The sequence below is a fragment of the Anopheles stephensi genome, unplaced genomic scaffold, assembly GCF_013141755.1.
Source record: "Anopheles stephensi strain Indian unplaced genomic scaffold, UCI_ANSTEP_V1.0 ucontig121, whole genome shotgun sequence".
Lineage (NCBI taxonomy): Eukaryota > Metazoa > Arthropoda > Insecta > Diptera > Culicidae > Anopheles > Anopheles stephensi.
The window spans coordinates 2,529-23,376 of NW_023405038.1; the positions used below are offsets into that span (position 1 = coordinate 2,529).

Below are 20,848 nucleotides of genomic sequence, written 5' to 3' on the forward strand. Positions count from 1 at the left end.
AGTTTTTTGAGAGGCAAACTACATATCACACTTAAAACAACTCTACACGATCCTTTAGTTTGAACGAAACTACTAGCAACTGTACACTGCTTACATCTTGCTCCACATTCTGCATGACTTCAGTCCCTAATTCCAACTACCATCCCCCCATTCCCCGCATCAAGCTGCCTGTCTGCCATATTTGTTAGCTTTATTTATGCATCCAACAGGCCCAGACGGCTGGCGGATGAATAAATTGTGCCAGCTATTTATTTATTTTCTTTTCCGTATGTCTTCCCCCGTGTGCCAGGCTTTCATTTTTCGCGCCCTTTGCCTTCGCTAATGATAAGCAATGCAGGTTTTCCTGAAGGGGTTGTGTTGCTTTTTTGCACCGGACCGAGTTTGCCTGCGTTATGAATGTCTGTACAAATATTTGCCAACCGAAATTCCGGGTGATTACTATTTGCCCGAAAAGTTTTCATCACAGCGTGTCATCAGCTTTGTTGGACACCAGTAAAGTAAGAAAGTCTCACCTGGCTTTTGGCTTTGGCAAAGTTTCTTCTAATGTCTGATTTTCGACACTGCGGTAAAGCGAGCGTCTTCCAGCGGTGGTGAAATAATTGAATGTGTCATCCCGGGGACGATAGGGTGGGAAAAGCATTTGCCAGCGGCTAAAAAGGATTTTGCGTTGACGTTCGTCATGTGTCTGCGGGTGATGGTGTACGGTATGTAAGCGCCGTACACGCACTGGAAAGTCGACGACGACCGACGTGCAAATCTTTCCCCACGGTCACGGTTCCCGCCGGAGACTTCGGCGGCGAGCTTTTGAATGAACGCTGCGAAAGCTGCGTTAAAACAGACAGGACGCCACCAGCAGCCAGCGTCAACGCGAACGAGCAAGTAAAACTTTCAACTATTTCCGTAACGAGCAATGTCGGAAATTTGCGGCATCCCCCTGTGGCACGGTTGCATTTCCTTTCCTGCTATGCTGTTCCTGCTTCTGTGGTGGCGGTGATGATCGTGGTTACCATGGCGTTAAGTTCCATTATCATCTCGCCGCGGACCGGAGCGCAACTGCAACCTGGCTCCGTCCTGTAACAGTAACGGCTTCAGGGCTTTAAGGGCTTCAACCCGGGGTGCAGCAGTAGTAATCCGCTCGTTTTCCGGCTTTCGACGGTGAATGTGTTGTGGTTTTTGGACCACAGGACTTTTCTTCCAGCCATGATGAACGTAGATGCATCACAGTGCCCGAAACTTTGCCGGCATCAGGTGAGACTTTCTTTTAAGCGCGCCCGCGCGTTTTTCTTTGATCCATGCAAGCGGTGAACGCTCCACGACTCCAGGATTCACTAATAGATTTTTGCTTGTCTTTGCCCCGTCATCCGGTTATCACCGCCATGCTTGGTGCCGAGGTAACGAAGCTAGAAAAGTGAGTTTAGAGTTATTGTTTTAAAACCCAACTTTGCCCAACTTACTAATCACACCTTTGCCGGCACATGGGAAAAAGGCGGCAACTGAGCGAAGGGGTACTAGTGCCGTTACAAGTGGCTATAATGAGTCACATTACACGTTGAGTTTGCTGTTGGGCTTGAATGTCCCCCCTTTATGTCATTAAGTGAATTGACGGTAAGAGATGCTTCCTTTTAACATTACAGCATTCATAAGAAGAGTTTTTAAACTCATTACCGGTTATTATAATGGACGATAGAAAATGTGTTTTGGTTAGAATCTAGTGAAAAAATCTTTAAAAATATCAACTAAACCTCAGACGAGTATTCAAAACTCTCAAAAGTATGCAATCTGCATGGTTTAGATGACTGTTTAAAGCGTTCGGTATTAAGCTTTTATTTAAATAAATAGTGATATAAAAAGGTTATGAAAATTTCCAGCTCAGACAATATATTACTAGCAGCCCTATCAATGGTTATCAGCATGTTAAGACCTTTGAAGAGATATGCGCTGGAGGATGCTGGTTGGCCGCCAACCAAACTACAACTTAAGGAAACTTTTTCTAACTTTTTCTGTGATTGTATAGGACATTTATATTCCCCAGTGCTCACCGAGGCGGGGCGACCCAGTAGTAGATGCGACAACTGCGCCGGACGACAGGACCGGGTTTCAAATCCCATCCGGACCGTTCTTCAGTACTGACTATCCAACTACGGAAGAACCGCACTCTGCAAATAAGGAAGACACATTGTAAACCCAAAACCCGGAACAACTCAGCAGCCACACGTTTGCCAAACATATGTTGGACAAATGTTGGCTGACCATCAAAGAAAGCTTCAAATAAATAGAACCGCTCGAGAAGCAAAGGCAGACAGTGCCGAGTTACAGACGAAGCATGTTGCTGATGCAACTCGAGACTCCGACGTCAGTAAAAGTAACCAACGTCTAGAGTCTCATTTCAACCCGTCGTTGTTCAATTACTGAAGGGAAGCTCGATCCGACACCAGTTGTCTAAGTTCACCTCCGCTCGATGTGTCATCGCGTAAAAGTCCGAGTTAGCACTTTCCAATGAGTGCCGCGCACCAAATCGTACCGCGACCGTATGCCATATAATCGAACGTGTGCCGAAGCGTCATCCGAACGAACCGCATTGTTTACCACAGGTATCATTAAGTCTAGTAAGTCAGAAATGGGCGGCGTGACTTAGGATGTCGTTAGGCCAACAAGAGACTCACCGACGCCTATGAGACATGCATGAGCTTTCTCCAAAACTACCGAAATCCTCTTATTCATGTAGGAGGAGAGGAAGCTGCTCCGAAGTACTTGAAGAGCCCATATCTGTGGAAGACTCCGATCTCGCTATTGTGTCTAGGAGGAATTCGGCTTTCCAGGCTTCGGTGAGTTGATCATGTTATAAGAATGTCACCGGGACTACTTGGTCTGTAAAGTCTTTTCCTGTAAAGGAGGCATGGCATGTCCAGCCGCAGATTGAGTGACGGCTAGGTAAAATAAAAGTTGCTAGAGATTTTTTGAACTGTTTTCGACTTTCTGTACAATTGTAGAACCCTCGTTCGAAGAATTTGAATGAAATATTTAAGATAAATTGCAATTTTGCTGGCAATATTCCATTCCGATGTCCATATGAGCGCAATGGGATTTCTCGCCTCCTCCTCGACACGATTTACGACCAGCTTCAGATTAAAATACGTTTTTAATCAGCGGTACGAGCTTCACGCAAGAGTTGGCAGAAACAGACCCATTGGCCTCGGGTATCGGAACTCTTGCCATGCCATGCACTACATGATGCTCGGAAACCATACACACAAACACAAACACACACACATACACCCATGTACATTTATCATTATCTCTTGCCAAACAGCAAACACAAAACCCACCGAGTACAGCATCGCCAACCGACGCTGCACGCTGTTTGCTCGGTACGCGCTCCTTTCCCATATGGCGTTAGAATACTGGGAAGGAGTACACGAGGGTTCAAAATAACAGTCGACCCTCGATTGGATTGAAGCGCGACGGTTTTTTTTTTTGGGGTGAAAGCAAATAAGCAAATCCCACCCTATCCCATCGCTAGTAGTCTGCCGGCGAGGCGAAGCAAAACGTTTGTTATCATTTCCCTGCCAGCCATCATCATGGTGTGGTGTCAACCAGGATGCCGTGATCCTACGTGGCACGGGTCTTACGGGGGAAAAATAGTAAATCGTCGTTAGACCGTGCCTCACTCACTCCTCGTACTCGGTTTGTTTTTATCTCAGACCCGAAGCGTCCTGACGATCTGTCACTGAAAAGTAAAACGGGAAAAATCCCGTCAACCCTGGTTTAAAACCTCTTTCTCTCTCTCTATGGATGAGTCTCGGATTCCTGTTGGAGCATCCTGGTGAGCAGTCTGCAATAAGGAAAGAGACAAACAATGGCGAAGATGAATGCAATTTTGAATGGAAATATTTTACCTTCGGCCGGGTGAAGAACAATGTTCTAAATGTGTCGCTAGAGAGCACTGTCAGCAGCTCCGGGGGTTGGATGGTGGAAGCAGCGTACGTAAACCAACCACCCCGTTTGACATGGTAACGGGCTGGACAGGTGAGAAAGATTCCGCACAGGTGAATGAAGACTGAGGCTTAGAGGAAGGAGGGGCGAGAGGGTGGGAAAAAATGCATCCCCTGCTCACTCAACATGCCTTTATAATAGTGGAGAGTCGCTTGAATTTTGCCGCATGGATGAGAAGGTAAATGGTCGAACGGCAAGTGTCACCAGACCACCAGTCCGTGTGCGAGTACCAACCAAGGTAGCAGGGAACTATTTCCAATTGACAGACACACACACACACGGAGTCACACACTAAGTGCTTCATTCTTGCTGAGAAACTGACCCAGGTTTGCTTACGCAATAAGACTGGAGGTATTTTTTAATTGGAATCCTTTGTAGTAGCAGAAGCCTGCCGGCCCGTACGACGTTCCCCCCCCCCCCCCCCCCCCCAGTTTAGCAGTTTATGAGTTTTATGAGGCGAAAAAGATTATGGTACACGTTGGCGTGTCGATTGCAGCACGAAGAAGCGGGCGTGATTTTTACCGGTTGACGCTAAGGAAAATTTTGCGGAATTTCTTCCCGTCAATAGGCGCTTTATAGATGCCGGGAATTCCCTATCGATAGGTCGCACTCACCTGCCTGATGAAGCTATAGGAAAAGGAATTTTTGATTAATAAATTGAGTTTTTGTTTTGCGTTTTAGGATGTGAAGTGTGTTGTGGGTGATTATATTCCTATAAGAGCCTTAAATTATCTGCACTACGAGACCAACTTCCCAAGGACACACACACAGACACATTGTCCGTAATTTGTAACAATCTTTGCAGTGCTTCGCCCACCACCACCAGGAGCACCGGTGTCAACTGGGCTCTGTCTCCAAGAGTTACAAATCAAGGTAAACAGCATTAGAGCTAAACCTCAAATCCGTCCCTCGAGGGTGTGTACCGGTGGCGAATGGTCGGAGCCAGCGCGGAAATAACTCGTTTATGTAATTAGTTTAAAAATTACTAAAGATCAGCCCGGGCGTACCACATAGCGAAACGAAGACAATCAACCTAGACAGAGGGGCATTCGTGGGTGTAGTAAATGTCATCTCTTGTGACGGTTCACTCACGAGGTAACAAAGTGTGTTACCCCGAGCAGCCATGCTTACGCTGATTACGTCGTGAAAGTTGCGGGAATCGCATCGGTTGCGGTTTGCACGGGACCGTACCGGAGTGGAAGGGTTGATCACTTCAGGTTGATTGCTGGTTTTGTTGCTGGCGGTGGTTTTTCGTACCGCCAGTACACGTGGCAAGGACGTCCTGTGGGGTCCGGGGATTGCGTCATGCAGGATGTCGTGTTGGTGTTGTTGTTGTCTAGGGGGGGTTGCGTACCGACAACCGTCTGGGGGGGAGAAAGTTTTGTACAGCTTGTGTTCTTTGTTGGTGTGCTGGAGCTTAAGTGGTGTTGCGGTATTGCTTGAACAAACCATCAGAACATTCCAGTGGCCCGGTAAGCTGCAAGAGTTGAAAAGAGTTGTTTCTTCTCGCCAAAGTAGCAGTTTTGTTGTGGAACAAATAATCAGGTTTAAATGCGAGGCGATTTAGTTGGATAAATAGCAGCAAAATTATACTAAATGAATTGCAAAATAAAAAGAAGTTAAAGGATAAGCACAAAAAAATTGTTCAGGTAACGCTGCTACTCACTCATAGATGGCGCCACACAACCCAGGCAGTTAGTATACTACAGCAAATGTTAACTTAGGTTTAAGAGCTATGAAATGTGCTGTTGATAGAAGTATTACCAATAAATGTTTCACCGGACCATGATACCTGGGACCAAGGACCAAGCTTAAAGTACAAGAATTAATTTACATACTTTATAAAGCTTGTTTCATGATGTTTACTAATGTACTCAATGTTGCTATCTGCCAAACAAATTGCGTAATAACGAACACGCTGCGTTCGCAACATCAGGGTAAGGCATCCAGGTTTCATTGCGGTCGGCAGCAAAATCGAGTCGAGGTCGATCCCATAAATTTCATCGCCGAAATCACGATCCTCCAAATCACGGCATTTTTATTTGTATTCGTTGTCTGCCGAAGCAACGGCAGTAACATCAGGAGGACACACCGGCAGGATAACAACAACAGGTACGAATCTGTTGCGGCAAAAATGGTACCTATGTGCGGCGGGCCATGTACTGCACGCGTTATGTGCCATGGTTTAATGGCGGCAATCAGACGACACCGGCCGGCAAAATAAACCAGCGGTTGAGAGTTGAGTTTTGCTGAAGAAAGCTCGGAGCATTTCTCCTGTTTCGCTCGTCACTCGATTCCTTTCTAAGGACTAGTACGCGATGCAATGTTACGGGTTGTGCTTGATGAGCATGAACCCGTAGTCTCTCACGTTTTCTCCCACAAAATGTTCCGGTTCAATAAGGTTGCTCTTGCGTTGTTGTTTAAGTATCCTGAAAAAAAGAGGATTTTCCAATCTCTCTCCGAAACAGCTGAGGATGGTGAATGGGCGCTCTCTGTTTTCTTTCGCTTCGGATTTTTTGGCTCGGCTTTTCCGTTCGTGAGTGCCGAGGACGAATGAATTCAGGAAGGGAAGAAATGAATTTTTCACAACATTTTTGTTTTTATTTCATGTTACCCTGAAGGACAGAAAATGTATAAGATTATTAATGAAACTGGCTATTGAGATACAGTCGCTTAAGCCGTTGATTATAATATCTTTGGTACCTTTGTCTTCAAACCACAATTTTGTTATTTAACTTCTAATGTTCTTAAGCCACTAATAGGAATCACCCTAATCGAGCCGTCTAGCGATCAATTTCACCAAACACGATGTCAAGCGTCCCGATGATTGCCACCACATCGGCCAACATGTGATGACGACCAATCTTATCCAGCGCGGCCAGATGCGCAAATCCGGGAGCCTTAATCTTGCAGCGGTACGGTAGACTGGACCCATCCGCCACCAGGTACACACCGAACTCACCCTTCGGTGCTTCGACCGCGGTGTAGGTGGAACCGGGCGGTACCTGGAACCCTTGCGTGAACAGCTTAAAATGGTGTATAAGTGCTTCCATCGATAGTTTCATCTCGCTCCGGGACGGTGGTGATATCTTGGCGTCGTCCGTCTTAATTTCACCGGCCGGCATCTGATTGATGCATTGGTCGATGATCCGTAACGATTGGCGCATCTCTTCGATGCGGCACAGGTAACGATCGTAGCAGTCACCCTTCGTACCGATCGGTACATCGAACTCAACCTTATCGTATGCATCGTACGGTTGCGTCTTGCGGAGATCCCACTTGATACCGGAACCACGCAGCATAACGCCACTAAAGCCGTAGTTTATCGCATCAGCTGCCGATACTATTCCAATGTTGGTCGTTCGCTGAACCCACACGCGATTACTCGTCAGCACATCCTCCACCTCGTCTAATCGTTCCGCAAACTTGCACGCAAAATCGTAAATGTCGTCTAGTAGCCCGAGAGGAAGATCCTGCGCGACACCACCGGGCCGGATGTAAGCGGCGTGCATGCGTGCGCCCGATACACGCTCGTAAAACTCCATCATCTTTTCGCGCTCCTCAAACAGCCAGAAGAACGGTGTTAGGGCGCCCACATCCAACCCATGCGTACCGATTGCCATGATGTGGTTCAGGATACGTGTAATTTCCGCAAACAACACCCGGATGTACTTGGCCCGCAGAGGAATTTCAATGTTCAGGAGCTTTTCCACCGCGAGCGAGTAACACTGCTCGTTGCACATCATCGACACGTAGTCTAGCCGATCGAAATAGGGCAATGCTTGGATGTAGGTTTTGTGCTCGATAAGCTTCTCCGTACCACGGTGCAGTAGACCGATGTGTGGGTCGGCTCGCATTACCGTTTCACCGTCCAGCTCCAGCACCAACCGAAGCACACCGTGGGCAGCCGGATGCTGAGGTCCAAAGTTGAGCTTCAGATTTCGTACCGTTTTCTCGACTGGGGCGATCTTGCTGTTCCATGGCGGTAGCTTCCAGCGAGAGGTCACTGCATCCGGGTACATGACCGGGCCCTTGAACTGTTCGATAAACTCCTGATCCGGGAACCACTTGCCGGCGAAACGGACCGGCTGACGGGCGCTGTGAAAAACGGTGCGATTTTTTAGCAGTCGTCCACCGATTGTGTAAATGTTGATGCCGGTTCGCATGTTAGTATTGTTTAACACTCTGAAAGCCATCGTTGCCAAGTATAATGGGAGTTTTCCGAACAAATATTGGTATTTTCCTGAAGCCTTCCCACTTGGAGTTCGAGTTTACCTTCTACTGAAACTCACTGCTAAGCAGCACGAAAATTACGTCACTCTGTTTGACAGCTGTCAGTTTGAATATGTTTCAGCGGTTGGAAGTTGTTTACATTTCGCACACACAAAACAAGAAATGAATTCGTCTGTTAAATTGAAAACAATTTAGATTATTATTTATCAGCTTTATATTTGCTACTATTTTGAAAGTAAATTTTTTCCTCACCAAATTTTCGGTTCATTCATCGATCGCTCTACAGATGGTTGTAGAGCAGAGAGGGAACCGATTCGGTAAAATGGTAACTCACGGCTTTCACTGTCTCTCATCGGGAAATTCCTTCACATCGACACGATGTACTGCGTGTCCTGCGAGATCTTGGGACCGGGGAGATGTGCCATCGTGTTCGTGAGCAGTACCGTCGTGACCGTTCAGTCGAGCAGAAGCTGGCGGCCATCTTTCTGCTGGCTAGTGCCGAAGTGTGTTGAGAAGCGAAGTGTATTAAAGTGTGTAAGTTTGTAAGTGTACTTTGGGTCCTTAATATGTTTAAGTAAAATATAAGTCTACGTGATTGTTCATAGTTTATAATTTGAACAATATCACGCTTATCAATTGTGTACGAACGAAGATTTGTAGATGGGTACGAAGCAATACCTCATAAATACGATCCCGACGGGAGTGCACAACTGTAAAAAAAATCGAAAAAAACAGCTCACGTTTCAGTGCATCCCATGCGACCAGTGGGAATTTCCATGTTCAGAGAACCCGGAAGGTCTTCAGATAAAAATGAATTGCAGCATAAATAATAGCTTTTGATTTTGTTCTTGTTTTGGGAAATCAGTGTATTTGGTAGGAAAGTGTGCTACATTAAAAAAAAGGAGGACAGATATCAGATACCCCACTTGAGCCCGATGGCTAGTGTTTCCTGATCCTTTTTTTTTACATTCTCAGTAAAACAGTTTGGTCCTCGACTCTGCACCACACTCACCCATTCCGGTGCATCTTGGCCAATCCTCCCCTTTTTTGTTTAAAGTTGACAGCCATCCAGCTACAACCCCTTTGTGCCTTTTTCCCGCAGCATTACAGGCTTCCCCGCAATTTTTCCCCGGTTTTCCCGGGAAGGAAAGTTCAGAGTGAATCAAGAAAACCAACTGCCTGACAGAATCAAGGCAGTGGCCGTATTGTGGTGTCGTGTGGCATATGACAGCTTGACAGCTTGTGTGTGTGTGTGGTTGTGGGTATTAGTGTGTGTTTGCCTATTTGGAATCAGTGTGTGAAATCAAATCGTGCACAAGAGTTAAGTTAGTAGATACTGTGGTGAAGACGCGTCGTTGGCGTCGACCGACCCCTGTTTTGACATCTGGCTTGACGTAGCGAATGGTGCCGCAAAACGAACGGTGAGTAAATTTACATTCTACTCTACTCTGGGCAGAACCTGAGAATCAAGTATATGATGCGGGGGGTTGTACCACCGAAGCTGTGAAAGGATACTCAACGGTAACTAGGTTGCTAGTGAGCAGGAATATGGCGGGTGTTTGGTTTGGAAGCGCACAGGGATGCAGTTCCCAGTATCCCTACGTCACTTCAAGTCCACTCCAAGGATAGCTGAGACCAGCGAAAGGCATTGCCTATTGCTCGTCCAAGTTTTCCACCCCCGTTCTAGGAAAGCCTCCTACAGTTCTACGAAACTGACAAACTAACGCGGAGCGAACACAAAAACATGCAAAAGAAACTCAAACACGGTGCATATGCACAACAAGGGATGCTCCACTTTGGCATTGAACCCAAATGCAACTCTCTTGCTGGGCGTGAAGCAGCCTGACAGACAATAGGGTTGCCACATGAAACCGAGCGTGTGTTTCGGGTTGTGTGGCCCGTATCTGTACGTGGGCGCACTCAAACACAGACAGTTTTATCTCGAGGCCTCATGAGGTCTAGAAAGAAGAAAAACTTCCTCCCCATCTGACGGTACCTTCGTCACACCTTATTTTCCCCCCGCAGGCCATAACTCTACTGATGCGATGCGTCTTGCGGGTAGATAGAAAGAAAACACAAGCGTGGCCCTTGAAGCATCGTTCAAGCAGCAGCATCCGGTAGCGGGAACAAAAAAGCATTCCCCTCCCCCGGTATCACATCATGCGCTCGATCGCAAGAATCGCTCCCTTACCGAAACGTGAGGGCTAAGGTTCACCCTCCAGTTTCGTAGCGAAGCTCCCGTTGTTTGTAATCATAATAATGGATATTATTGTGCATTCGCTGTTCGGGGGGAAGGATGATCGCGTGCACTAGGAGGACGCGGTAAGGGTTGGCGTTTAAGGGATGGAGTCATTTTTTTCTCTCCGTAAATGTACGAGCTTGTGTTTTGATGCCCAACTTTGTTCTTCTATTTCTGGAGCAAAACTGCGGCTCAGACAGGATTGGGCTTTCGAGAGCGGACGCACTTCACCATCTTCAAGTGGACAAATCCTTTCACCGCGCCCGGTCGTGCAGAACTTTGGTTTGGCGCGCTCAAGCACGTGCTGAAACGTGCGAGCGAAGCTTGGAAAATGACAACGAATGAATAGGAAAAAAACGGACAAATGATGAACACGGACAAAATCACGCCAGTTTTACTTGGGGTTGGAAATGCTCGTAATTTGTGCTTGCGAAAGCGATTTCAGCTGGTCTGGAGGGAATTTTTCGGGCGAGAAATGAGAGGTGGTATTTGTGTGCATAGGTGTTGAGACGTTTGTGCAAACATTTCGAATAGCGTATGCTGAACTGAGTGGAATGGAATTTTTGTCATCCTGCCATCCCCACAGTTTGCAGGATTTAGGACATCAGGATTTAACACATTATCTTGTATTGAGAAAAGATTGTTTCAAACTTTTTATATTGCTGAAGGCTTATGGTGCCACAATCTTCTTCGAAGGGCGCTGAAATATGAGCGTTTTTCAAGTAAGGTTAAAAAATCAATCTCCTGCGATATGAAACTGTGAGCGAGGGATGAGTTTGAGGCTATGGTCACTCGGTTCCCATGATTCTTATTTTAGCCGTAACACCTCACCAAGCCCTTGAGTGTGTGCGATCAAGGAAACTGCCGCCTCTTCTTATCCGCGTTTCAACTTCGATTCGCGTCAAATCGTATCCGTAAAACAAACCAGAAAAAAAACCTTCAAACCCCAAATATATCTCCGACATTGGAGTTGAAGGGAAAGGTCACTGCCAGAAGCCGGCTATCGACCGGCTTTGAAAGATTAACCCTTCGGCCAACGAGGGCGAAAAAGGCGGCTCGAGATTAAGCTGCGAACTTCGAAGCGCAACGTGTTAGGGTGTTGGACAGGTATGTCGATTGGGGTTAGAATTTGAATTCGACGTACCTCGCTCGTGCCTCGTATAAAACAGAACGGAAACGAACGGGTTTTGTCCGTGCTACAGAATGCGTAAATATTAACAAGCATGCTGGGTTTCTTTTCCGTAATACGGGATATTTCATACGATGGGCATAGTTTAGGGCTTGCGTTTCGGTGGATAAAAGACGAGAAATGGGAAGCATACAAAACACACGCTCCCGACAGGCTTACCTCAACCAGGGAGTTTGAACGTTGTAAATGTAAATAAGGCTTTGTGGAGTGGCGAAACAAACAAAAAAGCACAGACAGACAGACAACCACGAAAACCTGTGTGCAGGAAACGAAGGGAAAAAAAGAGTACTCCTACTTACGCAATTGTTTACACACCCAAGTCCATTGTTGGCTGTTCATTGTGATCCTGTGCTTGGTATGGGTAGTAAGCAATCCTCAGCTTTTTTTTTCTATGTCCCTTTACTTTTACCCTCCAATTTTACCACCCGCAGTGGTGGTTGTGGCAAATGATTATCCTTGTTTGAAGGGTGTATACCGTTTCCCTACGCTTACTTCACCTCCCAGGAATCTAATCCCGAAAAAGAAAAGGATTGGTGCGTTCCTTTTTGTCTCGTTGTTGCGGTATGGATAAGGCAAGGTTTCGAGTAAGGGTACCACTTTCAACACGGGTTGTACCTCGTTTTGTGGGTTTCTTCTGCTCTGTTCACCGGTGACAATGCCCACCGGTGCCTGTGTCTCAGTTCCCACTTTCGTAATGGAACGCATACACCGTGAAGCATCCGGCTTTATTAGCGACATTATGTTACAGCATGTTCGTGTGTGTGAGTGTGTTGAGAAGATACTTCCCTTCCCGCCACCATGCCACTTTGGTAATCCCCGTTCCAGGAACTGAAATACCTTTTTTTCTCGCACTGAGCTGAGTAAAAATCAATGGAGACGCCTGGTAGATTTGTTAGTACAATGTCAATGGAGACGCCTGGTACGTTATGACGGTGTACGAGCGTATGAACATCATTGGAATGGGAGCATCCTTTTCAAACGAATTGTTAGCACCTTGCAAGGATTATGTACCCGTACTGTCGCTTCAATACAAGGCTAATACGACCGTGCGGTACAGCGAAGACTGTGCTTTTCTTAGAAATTCCCACCCTGCAAGAAAAACCAGCGTTTGCTCTACCCTGTTAGCGAATTAGCACAAGGAAATGCTGTGCCCAAACGGTGTACAACATGAAGCGTTTTGCTGGATGTGAACAATTATGAGCAAGTTAGTACACCGTTTCCTCGTTTTCGGATCAGGGCACTGTTTAATTACGAAAGCTATACGGTTCGAGTCAGGAAGCTGAAGTATGCTGTCCGTCTCCAGGACCGCTCAAATATAGACATAACGATGATGCTGAGCAGCAGCAGCAGCAGCACTTGTCTCGATGTTGCCACTTAACGATTACGGGTAAGATGTTGCGTCTGTTGCTACAAGTGGCACTAAAGTTTGTCCATTCCGGACGGATCTAGGGGGAAAGGGAAAAAGCAAATGGGAGTCGTTGGGAGAAGCGGTGGAGCTAAAAAAGGGCCCATAGATATTGAGCACAACTGGTTCATGAAGCTCCGGAATGGAGTGATAGTAATCTGGCCTGATGAGTATGAACGGATTGGTGGTAAAACCGAGGCCCAGGAAGTAGATTGAGCGTATGGTGCGGGTAACGGTCGATGCGCAATTGGTTGGACGTAAGTTTGGAAGCGCTTTTTATCTTGCAACAGACTCCATTGGCTTTTATTGTAGAGTCTGAAAAGAGTGTCGGGCGAAAGTTCTTAGAAATTGAAAGTTAAAGCGCTTGGAGCAGACGGACCAAAAAACCGGCTGTGATGAAAGATTAATTGAACTCATGCTATGCAAACAAGATAGCGCGGATGGTTCTTTTGATTGATTGCAATGGCTTCGCCGGAACAGCATAAACGCAGCAGATGTTTTGAGTCTTTATAGAACTTTGGATCAAAGAACATTTCCTTTTTTTGGGTTGGCTGCTAAGTTCTGGACCCTTCGACTGGATGATTCCAAAAATATTCTAGAAAGGTAAGATAAGACTGGAAAAAATTACGAATTTAGCAATATAATAGGAAAATAGAGTTAGTTAAAATGATTCTTTTCAATCATCAAGGAATCCTAAGATTTTTCTACATAATAGCTTTGAAACTTCTACACCGACCCAAGACCATCCACCATTGTGCTGTCAGAATCACCGGCATGTCAGCTGTCTCATTTTGTTACGGTTGTTAAATTTTCAACAGCCGATAAAACAACATCACCCAGTGTCGGAGAGGGGGCTTGCCATTTCCCACCCCAGGTGAATGGGTTTCAATTTTGCCCATTTGACCTTAAAGTACGCGTAAGTATCGCTTAAGGCAGGATAATAAACGCACGTCGAAGCCAGTCGAGATGATACTCGCACAGGCCATGCTTCATTAATTAGACTCCAAGAAGTAAAAGCATGCAAGGAGAGCAGGAAAAATGCGACCGACCATCCGACCGGTAAAAGATACGCTACGTTCGCAAAATTCCTCCGAACGGCGCACTGTAGCAAGTGATGTTCGTTTGATGGAAGCTACACAAACAGCACTGACGAAAAGCCGACCCGTAGCACAGCGGGCAACATAAAAGGTGCTTTCCACCGGCGCTGGCCACGTCGATGGGAAACGCGTCCAACCGCGACATGCAAACATCGGGGGCTTTCGCGTGCTGATGGCGATTTCGTAGGGTGAATGCCAATGTGGGCGCCTTTCAAGCATGAAGTATTCTGGGCATAATGAATGGGTTGTTCTTTGATCGCCACTGCTTGGGAAATGTCTGAAGCCTAAGACGAGCGAGATAAAAAATGGTGGAAAGTATGAGAAAAATCCCGAGCTCGATTTGCAACTGATAACAAATGGGGACGGAAGCTATGAATAGTATCCAGCTGATTATGATAAAAAAATGTTAGGAAACAAGGGCTCAAAATTCGCGTAGGCTTTGAAATTGAGTCAACCATGGGCGTTGGGAAGGAAGCTATGGTCGTTTGGGCTGCTCGCTAACGCTGCTGAGCCTCTTAATCCTTGACTATTGCTTATCGGTAAGTGCAGCCGAAGGAAAAACCTTTAATCTCCACATTTAGCCGATACTTCTTGATGGCTCGACCATCGGTTTGCCCTGCTGCTCAAGGTTTAAAAGAGCTACGCTTTTGAGATATTAGCTTGGGAGTATTGATTTGGCTGTGAGAAAATCGCCTCAAAGTACGTTATCTATCAAGGTTCGTCCAGGACCGTTGCTCCAACGCTCGGAAGCCTGGGAACATTCAGGCCGAATGATTTGTGTTGGACCTTCGGATCCGGTACATCCGGACATCCCTGTACGAAACCGGGCAAGATGAGAAGCAATTTGTATCGGTATAACAGAGTGGCGTCTGGCCAGTGTTGCTCCCAGCTGCCAGAAACGCACCAGACACAATCGACTCCGATCGGGCCGAGTTGAAATGTTGTAGCAAGAAAATTGTACGATGATTGGAAAATTTACATTTAAATGAAAACAACATCCGGATTATTTCCCATCCCGGTGGCGTGGCGCTCGAACACTCGTTGTCGATAATCGTCTTCATGAGCTTTTTAGCTTCGTCGGGTCACCGACAACGGGAGGATTGATTGCGGCACGTCTTATGTCTCTCGTTTTTTTTTGCCTCCCCTGCTCCTCGATGTCAACTCTTTTTCCCGATGGTTGTTGATTTTCAACCGCTTATTCAGTTGCTGCTGCCGCTCATGTCAGAGGTTTTTGTTCTCGGCATAAGTTCGGGTTCGGAAGTGCATAATACTGGTGAAGCAAGATAGATGAGCGGTGATTTTTTACCTGCCGTACTCCGTAGATGCACTTCACTGTCACTTGTGGGATGTTTTTGTACGGTTGGCTGGCAGCGCGTCCTTTTTTTGTTCGTACGCTCTCGGTGTGTGTGTATGCAGCTAACTAACGGATGCTGTTTTAATTGTCGTCCTGTGGGATTACTTGTTTGTGTCCCGGCGTACGATGGCTGTCTGGTTGAATGGGTATGAATTATTCATTCGTGCTGCAGCTGCTCGAGACGATAAATATGCTGTGCGGCGGCAGGTATTGATGAGCGGAACAGCAGAAAAAGCATACAGCACGAAGCAGTAAGTATGGGTGAACGAAAATGGATAAGGAAAATATGGGAGACCATTTTTCAAACCAATGGATAACCTCAGCTTTAATAGGTTTCTTGGTAAGGATGATTAGCAGCTTTATTTGAATGCAGCAACTACTTCTGAAGACAGGTTTTTATGCGTCAAATGATTTATTTAACATTATTTGTCGAGCTGTTTTATTATTAATTTTTAATCATTATCAAAGTTAGTTTAAATTTTGATTTTTTCTTATTGATTCTTTAATTAATTTTCTGTACTTGTATAATGTTTCGAGTCTTTGATTTTTAACAATTTTTTATACACATTTACGTTTATCTAATTTTTATTTTTAATTTTGAATTCATCGTAAGTAATTCTTCCCGTGATTGATGTGTTTTTACTTAAGTTAGTTTTGATTTTATTTATCATTTTTACTTTTATTTTACATAAAATGCAATTTTTATCTATATAAAGTAATGTTGTGATAAGGGAGACTATCTCTTTATCTCTTCTTAGTCTAACGGCCTTTTAAAATGTCAATGCCTGCCATTTCTGGATTATTACGCTTAATGATGATACAACGTACTTGGACAGTCAGTCATCACTAAGGGGAAACGATCAAGATGGGATTTAAACCCCGGTCCTGCCATGTGAAGACCGGTGCCGTTGTCGCCTCAAACTAACGGACTGCCAGCATCTAATCGATTTGCAAATTAGTCTTAAGCACTACGACCAGGTCGTTCTATTAGAATAAAATAAAGAAAATTTTTACTCTGATCTCTCATCGATAAATTTTAAATTCTAAGGGATTAAAAATGTCTTACAACGGATTACTTAATATAAAATACCCTTATCGCGAAACACAAAAACAGGAAACCATAACCATTACAATCTCTTCCCTAATGGAAGCTAAGAAAAGTGGCACCGGAGAGCTTCTTCCGCTACACGGCAACATACTTAGAACACCCGGCTCGCAACATGATTTATATGCTCATTTACATCGTCCCAGGGCGGTATGGCAGCAAAGTATGGTTAAGTAAAGTTTGCAATCCCTTACGGGCACGGTGGACACCCCATCAGCAGCTGATGCTCACGGTGAAAACAATTCACACCTCTGCCCAGAATAATGCACGCCGGTGAAAAAGGTGAAACTTATTGCTGGTGAATTGTACGATTTGGGTTGCTTCTGTTTGGGAAAATTTAATTTATCATACCAAATTCGGTTTCGATCCGTTTCTTTAGAGCGGCTTTAGATATTAGCGAGCAAATTTGACAGTCTCGTGTCGCTCGGTGGAGCAAAACCAGCCACCGCTTGTGATCGCATTAGTGGTAATGATTTACAATCGTGGTTCCGGTGGAGGACGTGCCGCAATTTACCTTACTCGTCTAAGGACCGTCTTCCGAACTGGGGAAGCCAGAACAGATTTAAGCCACCCTGAACAGCAATAACAGATGGGCCTGTGCATTAAATCGATGGCGGAATGGTTTGCAAATCGTACAGCAATCTCGGTGCGCGCTGCTTTCCAAGCATCTCAGCACCTTCGCTTACGCTGCAATCGTCTCGCGGTGCGTTTGAAAATGAGAATATAATGATTCCATCCCGCATCGAACGGTGACAGTGTGGGCAAGTGATAGAGCCAGTGGAAGTGTGGTAGAGCGTTGGGAGAAAATTATCCAACCGGAGGATATCCGTTTTGTAAAACTGTAGCATATGTGAGGGTGGAAATATGGGACAGCAGCGAACGATGCGATGCGTGTGCTTGGTAATGAGATTTTCACGAGGTGGAAATCACGCCCCGAGAGCTGAGCTTGAGCGATGGCGGATGTAATAATTTTGCGTTTGTTTTGCGAAGCAAATTTTCCCTCCCTCGGGGGGCTTTAACGATTCGCGGGAATATGATTGATTGCGATGCTAATTGATAGGGTTTGTTTTGGAATGACGCATTTACGAGGGGCATTTGAAAATGTTTTACAATTAGGAAAATTTCGATTTGAAAAATTTTAAAATATTTTTTAATGTATTTTTGTGTCGTTTCCTGCTGTTAATTTCGTTCAGCACATTTTCCCATCAGTTGTGGTAAAAACAGGAAAAATCTATCCGTTGCTCGAATATGCATATTTGAGCGCCCGGTTTTCCTTCTTTCAAATGTAAATTTTCCTTTTTCCAATTACACATTTGCTTGTGGCCTTACATTTTTTTGTTGCACAAAACACCATCTATGGTAGCATAATCATCATGGCATTACTAACATTATGAAAATGCAAAACTGATTCCGGGTTCCTCTTTTCCCCCTCCTTTTGGAAACCCAGTTTTTCCTTCCTAAAGCTTCCTAAAAACTTCTCACCGCCACATCGTGATTAGTGCTGGAGTTAAACCGGGAAAGTGAATTAAATTCTTTGTCTCGATTTTTCCTCAAATTCGCCCAGCGCTTCGAAAATCCCATTACCGAGAGAGCCAACCACTGCAACCTGTTCCGAGGAACAAACCCGTTCGCCTACATGTGAGCTGGTTGATGTAAGCCTGGTTGAGCAAAAGTTTATGTAACACTTTTCTATTACGCCTGGCAGCGTGGTGCGGGGTTTAGGGTGCGCGCGCTTTTTTTGTTGCTGTTGTGTGCTTCGTCGTTGAAAAGTGTGCTGATGATATACCATACGGTGTACACGGACACCAGAGGGTTACAGATAGGGGACGATAGCGCGCGTTGGATGTTAAAAGTGAGCAAAAGGAAAGAAATCCCCGATAGATGATTGGGAAATGGGTGAAAATATGCCGGAGAAAATAAAAGCCAAAACGGGAAAATAAAAAAAAGACTGTGGTCCAGCGCTCACACACACACGGGCTCGCGTCTCGGTGTGGGTCGCCGTGCAACAATGCGGAATAAAAGTTAAAGCAATAAGCTCTTCACCCTTTAAGGTCGGGTTTCCCCATCGGACTCCCTTATTCCCCCCCTCGGAAGTCCCATACTTCAGAACTAGCTCCAGATGCTGATCCGTTTCCCTCGTGGTATCGGATGCCTCCAAAGGGCTTTCGGAAGATGGGCAGTTTTTTTGCTTGCGGGGGGGAAAGTTTTTTTGTTTTCCTCCTTTCCGGTTATTCGTTGGTTCCTTTGCTGCTGGTTCTTTCGTGGTGGTGCGGTTTTTGGAATGTTAGTTTAGGCACTGTTTGCTCATTGTCGGCGTTGTCGCACCAGGGACCATTTCGTGTTTTATTCATTAGTGTTTGCTGTTTTTCTGTGTGCTATTGGTGGGCAGCAAGTAAGGTATATCACCAATAAGTGCAATTGCTTTTTACCCGAGGCCAAACGATGCGTTATCGGTGCTATGAAAAGTTGATATGAAGTTGGTTAGAACAAATCGTTGAATAGAATGTATATTTATGAATCAAAACTGTTTATTAGTAGATCATCATTTTTAAGGAAATATTCATTTACACTCGGTCCCAGTACGGACTTCTTTTATCGAGAATCGATCGAGACAACTAAGCTTCAAAATTGAAGGAAATATTTGTACCATGCTACTCTAGTGTCAATTCTTCAATATGTTTGAACATATGGCTTTTCTTCTTGCTCTTTCATAGCCTGACGACCTCTTAGGTATTCTTCTTCTTCTTTTTTTGGCCTAACGACCTCTTAGGTCATGTCTGCCGTTTCTGGCTCACTGGACTTAATGATGCGTCGTAGTTGGATAGTCAGTTCTCTCTACGGGGGAAAGGTCCTGATGAGATTTGAACCCCTGTGCCCCGGTGAACCCCTCTACCACCGGCCCGCCGCGGTCTTTTCTAAGTAAAAGATAACTGGGGGGAGGTGGTCCGGTGACGGAGGCGATAACGGCGCCGGTCTACACACGGCAGGACCGGGGTTCAAATCCCATCTAGACCGTTTCCCCGTACGTAGCGCTGACTACCTTGCTACGGATAAAATTAAGTCACAGAAAGCCAGAAATGGCAGACCGAGACCTCTCGAGGTTGTTAGTGCCAAGAAAGAAGAAGAATATTTAGATATTATCATCTGTATTTCACATTGAGGATAGAACCATCAGGAATATTCCTTATTAATATCAAAATAATTCAAATATGAATTGAAACGACCTTTTCAGCAGTACATTTTGAGTCGTTAAAGTTAATTCGAAAAACATTTCTGCTGTAAATTTGTTTCTTAATTAAAAGCTTGATAACTTTTGGCTCTGAACAAAATAAAAAATCAAAAATTTCCTGAACATTACCCATACACAAAGACCGTGTAACGTTACGTACCACCAGCGTTGTTGTTTAACCGTGAACAGGATTTTTTTCTACGCCAAACTTTTCCACCATTTTCACAAAACCACACCATGTGTAGTACTGGGTTAAAAAAGACGTGAAGGAAATTCGCCGAAATTACATAATGATTTCCGCGCTCAACCGATTGTGCACGTTTGGTTACACATTCATTAACATCCTTCCAACGCACAGAAACGAGCATTATTCATTTGTAAATGATTTTTCATTCGATTCATTAGCAATTAATGTGTGTATGTGTGGTAACTGTGTACAGCCCTTCCTGTGCGGGTGTAAATAATTGGAACTGCGGGAAAATTCGTTTGTTTTATTTTCTTTCCTGTCAGCATTTTTTTCGCACCGAATAAAGTGGATGCATTTGTGGCTGGTTTTGGCCGGGGAATTTTTGGACGATATTTGTTCGGAAGCTGCATCAACATTTCCGTCTTTCGCTGCCGCAACGGCACGGTCGATGATTGAAACCGAAACTCTATGTATGTGTGTGGGCGCGTGGTGGAAAATCACGTCACATTGTGTAACAAATTTCGCCCAGCCAGCGAGTCCTCGGTATGCCTGCCAGGACCGGGAACCATACCCCGGCACGGTTTTCCCCTGCAGGTAAGCGAGAAGTTGCGTGATTTTTGTTTGATTGATTACCCCAGGGGAAAACATGAAGTTCCACGCGTTTTTCTTCCATCCCGTTCTGTATTGTTTTACGTTGTTTATGTGGTTTGGTCCGGTGAGCTTTTTGTTTTTGTCCCCTCCCCTATTTTATGCTTCGGCCATTACTACGCAGCAGCAGCAGCAGGAGAGCGTGACCGGTTAGTGAGGTTATTATGCG

The 20,848-nt window shown here is 45.3% G+C and overlaps 1 protein-coding gene and 1 long non-coding RNA gene across 2 annotated transcripts in view; one reads left to right on the top strand and one right to left on the bottom strand.

Moving 5' to 3' along the window:
• Positions 1–6,575: 6,575 nt before the first annotated feature.
• On the bottom strand, positions 6,576–8,292 carry LOC118515253 (NADH-ubiquinone oxidoreductase 49 kDa subunit-like). Its single transcript, XM_036061939.1, has one exon. The coding sequence runs from the start codon at positions 8,187–8,189 to the stop codon at positions 6,777–6,779; it is 1,413 nt and encodes a 470-aa protein (XP_035917832.1). The 5' UTR covers positions 8,190–8,292; the 3' UTR covers positions 6,576–6,776.
• A 378-nt stretch (positions 8,293–8,670) lies between these two features.
• Positions 8,671–20,848, top strand: part of LOC118515255 — a 36,470-nt gene continuing 24,292 nt past the window's right edge. Inside the window, exons 1-2 of the long non-coding RNA XR_004906996.1 lie at positions 8,671–8,768; positions 9,329–9,647. This is a non-coding gene — a long non-coding RNA (uncharacterized LOC118515255). The remainder of the gene's footprint in view (positions 8,769–9,328; positions 9,648–20,848) is intronic.